Here is a 5482-nt window from a genome sequence, read left to right as displayed (position 1 = left end):
GAGGGGGGGCCGGGCCGCCTGGTAACCCCTCCCTGTCCGGGCCTCGCCGCTCAGTACGGGGGCGGGGCTAGCCTGCTGACCCCTTGGCCTGCTCCCGGCCTCCGGCTCCAGGCCCTTCCCGGATCCCCGCCCCCGGATTCCCAGGGGACGGGATAGGGAGCGCCCGCCCCGAGGTCCCCGCCCCCCAGCCCCTAACCCCTCAGGGCTGAGCGGACCAGCCCCACCACTTCCGTGAGGGTCAGGGGCGGGGTCACAAAACGGGCACTCGGCCTAGGGGCGGAGTTTCTCCAAAGGGGCAAGGCCAAGGCCTCCTGTGTTGGGGCTGACAGGGCGGCGGGTTATTAAGGCTGAGGATGGGAGGATGCTCAGGGTATTGGGGTCAGGGTGGCATTAGCCCAGCTCAAGCCGGGCCGGGCTGACTCAGCATCCTGCCCCAGCCAAGTTCCATCCCGGACACCTCTGCACTCCCTTGGGCAGAGATGGGAGATGGCGCCGGTGTTACCCCTGGTGCTGCCCCTGCAGCCCCGCATCCGCCTGGCACAAGGGCTCTGGCTCCTCTCCTGGCTGCTGGTGCTGGCTGGTGGCCTCATCCTCCTCTGTAGCTGGCACCTCCTGGTCCAGCTGAGGCACCTTGGCACCTTCCTGGCTCCCTCCTGTCAGTTCCCTGCCCTGCCCCAGGCTGCCCTGGTAGCAGGTGCGGTGGCTCTAGGCACAGGACTAGTGGGTGTAGGAGCCAGCCGGGCAAGTCTGAATGCAGCTCTATACCCTCCCTGGCGAGGGGTCCTGGGCCCGATGCTGGTGGCTGGGACGGCTGGTGGTGGGGGGCTCCTGGTCATCGCCCTCGGGCTAGCCCTGGCTTTGCCTGGGAGTCTGGATGAGGCGCTGGAGGAGGGCCTGGGGACTGCCTTGGCTCACTACAAGGACACAGAGGTGCCTGGGCACTGTCAGGCCAAAAGGCTGGTGGATGAGCTGCAACTGAGGTACCACTGCTGCGGACGCCACGGGTACAAGGATTGGTTTGGGGTCCAGTGGGTCAGCAGCCGTTACCTGGACCCCAGTGACCAGGATGTGGTTGAGTGAGTGATTTGCGTCTCCCTTCCTCCTCCTCCTCCTCCCTAGACAGGCTCCCTCCTGCTGCCTTGAATCTCCACCTGGCTCACAGGGGCAATAGTAGAGCATAGTAGCTAAGAGACCAGTTACAGCTCTGCCATTTATTAGCTGTGAAACCTAGGGCATGTTACCAAACCACCCTGGGCCCATTCCTTTACCTGTAAAATGGAGATAATAGTACCGATCTGACAGGTACCTATCCGATACTCGAGTTGTGAAGATAAGTGAAGTATGCTTGGCTGGCACATAGTACAGCAGTCAGTAAATGTTTTACCATTCTTTTTCCCTTCTCAACACCTGTGCCCCTCAGTCCCTCCCCCAGGGCCTCTTATCTCCAGACATCCTAACCTCTCTGTCCCTCCCTTTGCAGCCGGATCCAGAGCAATGTGGAAGGCCTATACCTGACTGATGGGGTCCCTTTCTCCTGTTGCAACCCCCACTCACCCCGGCCTTGCCTGCAAAACCGTCTTTCAGACTCCTACGCCCACCCACTGTTCGATCCCCGACAACCCAACCAAAACCTCTGGGCCCAAGGGTGCCATGAGGTGCTGCTGGAGCACTTGCAGGACTTGGCAGGCACACTGGGTAGCATGCTGGCTGTCACCTTCCTACTGCAGGTGAGTCAGCAAAGCATCTGAGGCCTCCTCCCACCGGGGACTCCTCACTGACTCCAACCCTGGGCTTCCTGGAACCGCTGACTCTCCCTGACTCTTTCCCCTTGCTTCCCCCACAGGCTCTGGTGCTTCTCGGGCTGCGGTACCTGCAAACAGCACTGGAGGGGCTTGGAGGGGTCATTGATGGGGAAGGAGAGACCCAGGGCTATCTCTTTGCCGGTGGGCTGAAAGATATGCTGAAAACAGCATGGCTACAGGGAGGGATTGCCTGCAGGCCAGCACCTGAGGAGGCCCCACCAGGAGAGGCACCTCCCAAGGAGGATCTATCTGAGGCCTAGAGGCCTGGAGCTTGGGGTGAGGAAGAGGAAGGGATGGACACGTCTAAAAACCTCACAATTCCTTACCAAGGCTCCAGGTTGGGGGGATCGTGGGATTAGAGGGGCTAAGGATAGTTAGCAAGCTGGACTGGGGTAAGAAAGAAAACCAGATGCCCTACTAGCCCTTGTAGCCAGAACCACCAGGGAACAGCGAAGAACGAGTGATGGGAAAGTGACATGGGAAGGCCTGGAGGCTGATTCTGGTACAGACTCAATAAAGCTTTTGGATGGAAGCAATTACTTTTTTTGTCAAGGTGATGGGGGCCTGAGAGAACTGATTTCTGTCTGATGGAGCAGCCAGGACTCCAAAGTTTGGACCCTGGCTCGACCTGTGCAGGAATAGGAGCCCACATCTGTAAAGATCAGAAAGTAAGAACCCAATGTAAGAAGCAAAGAAAAACAAGAGGCCCCTCCAGGTTGAGATTCTTTATTCTGGAGGTAGGAAAGGGGTCAGCATGCTCAGGTGGGGAGGGTCCAGCCCAGCTCCTCCAGCCCCCTAGTGCATGCCCAGCCCCAATAAGTTACCCAGTTAGTCAGCTGCCCTCCCTCCTGGGTCCTTTTGTTCCACCCTAGACAAGGCCAACCTGGCTCAATACAAGGGCTGCTTGTCCCCAGCCTGTGGGCAGTGCCACATGGCAGGCTGGGGGAGGGGTGAAGCAGCAGGACCATGCCCTGGGCCTAGAGGGGCAGAGGGGCCACTTCTGGCTCCAAGGGATCAGGACTTGGAAAACCACATCCTGGGCAGGCCTGGGGCCCAGTCCCACAAGGTCTGTGCCTGAAAAGAGGTGGTAGTTGGGGTGGGGCCGCCATCACACCTCAATTGCTGGGTCTGAGCCCCGGCCCTGCCACTGCAGCTGCTCCTCTTGCTTCATCTTGGGCTTCTCTGTCCGTGTATGCCACACCAGTACCTGCGCCAGCAGGGATGTAGTGAGAGCCAGGCCCAGCTGCAGCCAGGCCTCTGAGACTCTCAGCCTGGAATGGATTCTCTAACCCTATCAACATATACAGTGTAGGCTTCAAAGTGTAAAGGGCAGGGTGGAGGAAGACCTAGTGCCTCTAAAGTGGGGCCTTGGCTGGGCGCAGTGGCTCATGCCTGTGATCCCAACACTTTTGGGAGGGCGAGGTGGGCGGATCACGAGGTCAGGAGATCAAAACCATCCTGGCTAACACCGTGAAACCCTGTCACCACTAAAAATACAAAAAATTAGCCGGGCGTGGTGGCCAGCGCCTGAGGCAGAAGAATGGCGTGAATCCGGAAGGCGGAGCTTGCAGTGAGCCGAGATTGTGCCACCGCACTCCAGCCTGGGCGACAGAGCAAGACTCCGTCTCAAAAAAAAAAAAACAACAAAAAAAACCGGGGCCTTATTCCTTTATCCTCTCTGTGCCACATGGGTTTCCAGAACTCGGGGCAGAGTGACAGGGACCACTTTCCCACGCTGGTTCCCAGCTTCCCCTTCAGTAGAATCAGCAAGGCTGATCGGAAATCTGGAGAGGCCCTCCCGATTAAACTACCCATTCCCAGGGTCTCACTGTACCTCCCCCACCACCTGTCCGTCCCAGAGCCAGGTTTCTATGCCCACCTCCATTCCCTTACCCGAGTGCAGTTGGCAGCCCGTGGCTCCAGGTCCTTGGGATCCACAAGGTGGCTCAGAAGACTGCTCTCCAGGTGGCCCCGGGGAGCAGTGGAATCAAACTGGGCATTGGGCTTAGCTAACAGCAAGGGCAGGGCCACAGCAAATCCAGCCATATCCACAGGGAAGGGCCTGTTGGGCTCCCATGCCGTGTGGAAGCCTACTACCCGGCCGCCCTGTACCTGAGGGCCCTCAAATCGCAGGCCGCCCACCAGCCCCACAGGCCACACTGAGACACCACGGGTCCAGCGCATCTAACAGAGGTCAGGAGAGAAGAAACAGAGGGGTGGTCCGGGAAAGGGATCAGCAGAAAGAGCCACCTGGCTCACTCTGCCCCATGCTTCCAGCCCCTCACCCAGCAGCCAATGGCAACACTGCTAACCAAGGTAACGAATAAAGCTGGCCGCACCTGGTCTCTTGCCTCTCCCCATCCTGGTGCTCACCTCCTCAAACAGCTCCCGGCTGTAGGTGTTGTCATCGTCAGCAAAGTACACGACTCCTTGGGTCCCTGGTGGTGGTGGGTCCTTCTCCCCACCCACAGCACCTCCTCTGCCCCGGAGCCAGTCCAGGGCCTTGTTCCGCTGCTCAACACCACGGGGATGAACCCAGCCAGGCTCGCCCTCCCTAAGCCGCTGCGCTTTGGGTGTGAGGACCACCAGGTGTGTGAAGAGGAGGCCAGAGGCAGCCAGCAGCCCTGAGACCAGCGGGGTGGGACTCTCAGCATCCTCCACCAGCAGCCAATGCAGCCGGGGCACCAGGCTCAGTGTCTGGGACAGCCGTACCAGCTCTGCCTTCTGTACCAGCCTGTAGTGGAGAGATGCAGCACAAGGGAAAGGGGCAGGCTCCAGCCAGGGCAGACAGCTTCTGCATCTCCCTTGGCCTTTCCCAACCAATGCCTAAGCTCCCTCTTTCTTGCCTGTCAACTTCATGCTAACACTCACCTGCCTTGTTCTTCCGCTCCATGTCCATCACCCACCTCAACCCCAGAGTTCTGGCTGTAGGAGACTATAAATTAAGGGCACAGGACCAGGTGTGATGGCTCACGCCTATAACACCACCACTTTGGGAGGTCAAGGCGGGTGAATCACCTGAGGTCTGGAGTTCCAGACCAGCCTGGCTAATATGGTGAAACCCCATTTCTACTAAAAAAATACAAAAATTTGCTGGGTGTAGTGGCCTTTAGTAATCTCAGCTACTTGGGAGGCTGAGGCAGGAGAATCACTTGAACCTAGAAGGCAGGGGTTGGAGTGAGCTGAGATTGCGCCATTTCACTCCAGCCTGGGCGATAACAGCAAAACTCCATCTCTTTTTTTTTTTTTTTTAATACTTTAAGATCTAGGGTACCTGTGCACAATGTGCAGGTTACATATGTATACATGTGCCATGTTAGTGTGCTGCACCCATTAACTCGTCATTTACATTAGGTATATCTCCTAATGCTATCCCTCCCCACTCCCCACAATAGGACCAGGTGTGTGATGTTCCCCTTCCTGTGTCCAAGCGAAAAACTCCATCTTAAAAAAAAAAAGATAAAGCCATCACCTACTCAACACTACTACAGTTTTTTAGGTTTGTTTTGTTTTTTGTTGTTGTTGTTGTTGTTGTTTTTGGTGGGAGGGGCTCGCTATGTTGTCCAGGCCAATCTCAAACTCCTGGCCTCAAGCAATCCTCCCACTTCAGCCTCCCAAAGAGCTAAGGTTACCTGAGCCACTGCACTTGGCCACTACAGTATTTTGTTTTTTTTTTTTTT

The 5482-nt window shown here is 57.3% G+C and overlaps 2 protein-coding genes across 3 annotated transcripts in view; one reads left to right on the top strand and one right to left on the bottom strand.

Annotated features, from left to right (window-relative positions):
- ROM1 (retinal outer segment membrane protein 1) lies at nucleotides 1–2338 on the top strand. Of its 2 annotated transcripts, none has more exons than XM_011942698.1 (3): nucleotides 1–1076; nucleotides 1481–1727; nucleotides 1844–2338. In XM_011942698.1, the coding sequence occupies exons 1-3, from the start codon at nucleotides 487–489 to the stop codon at nucleotides 2060–2062; spliced, it is 1056 nt and encodes a 351-aa protein (XP_011798088.1). In that variant the 5' UTR covers nucleotides 1–486; the 3' UTR covers nucleotides 2063–2338. The 2 variants fall into 2 exon arrangements, with proteins under 2 accessions (XP_011798088.1, XP_011798089.1); XM_011942699.1 differs by having other exon boundaries at nucleotides 7–980.
- Nucleotides 2339–2512: 174 nt separating this feature from the next.
- Nucleotides 2513–5482, bottom strand: part of B3GAT3 (beta-1,3-glucuronyltransferase 3) — a 13481-nt gene continuing 10511 nt past the window's right edge. Inside the window, exons 3-5 of the mRNA XM_011942700.1 lie at nucleotides 4176–4536; nucleotides 3696–3986; nucleotides 2513–3009 (exon numbers count right to left, since the gene is read on the bottom strand). Of these exons, the coding sequence (XP_011798090.1) occupies nucleotides 2911–3009; nucleotides 3696–3986; nucleotides 4176–4536 (751 nt within the window). The 3' untranslated portion in view covers nucleotides 2513–2910. The remainder of the gene's footprint in view (nucleotides 3010–3695; nucleotides 3987–4175; nucleotides 4537–5482) is intronic.

This window comes from Colobus angolensis, unplaced genomic scaffold (assembly GCF_000951035.1).
Source record: "Colobus angolensis palliatus isolate OR3802 unplaced genomic scaffold, Cang.pa_1.0 Scaffold21, whole genome shotgun sequence".
Lineage (NCBI taxonomy): Eukaryota > Metazoa > Chordata > Mammalia > Primates > Cercopithecidae > Colobus > Colobus angolensis.
The sequence above is the reverse complement of the archived record's forward strand: the minus strand, read 5'-3'. Positions and strand labels throughout refer to the sequence as shown.

Excerpts from the sequence above, each read along its gene's own strand:
- ROM1 (XM_011942698.1), top strand. The coding sequence starts at position 487 with ATGGCGCCGGTGTTACCCCTGGTGCTGCCCCTGCAGCCCCGCATCCGC. Across the intron at positions 1,077-1,480 it reads AGTGACCAGGATGTGGTTGA|CCGGATCCAGAGCAATGTGG; the intron begins GTGAGTGATTTG and ends CTCCCTTTGCAG. Across the intron at positions 1,728-1,843 it reads CTGTCACCTTCCTACTGCAG|GCTCTGGTGCTTCTCGGGCT; the intron begins GTGAGTCAGCAA and ends CTTCCCCCACAG.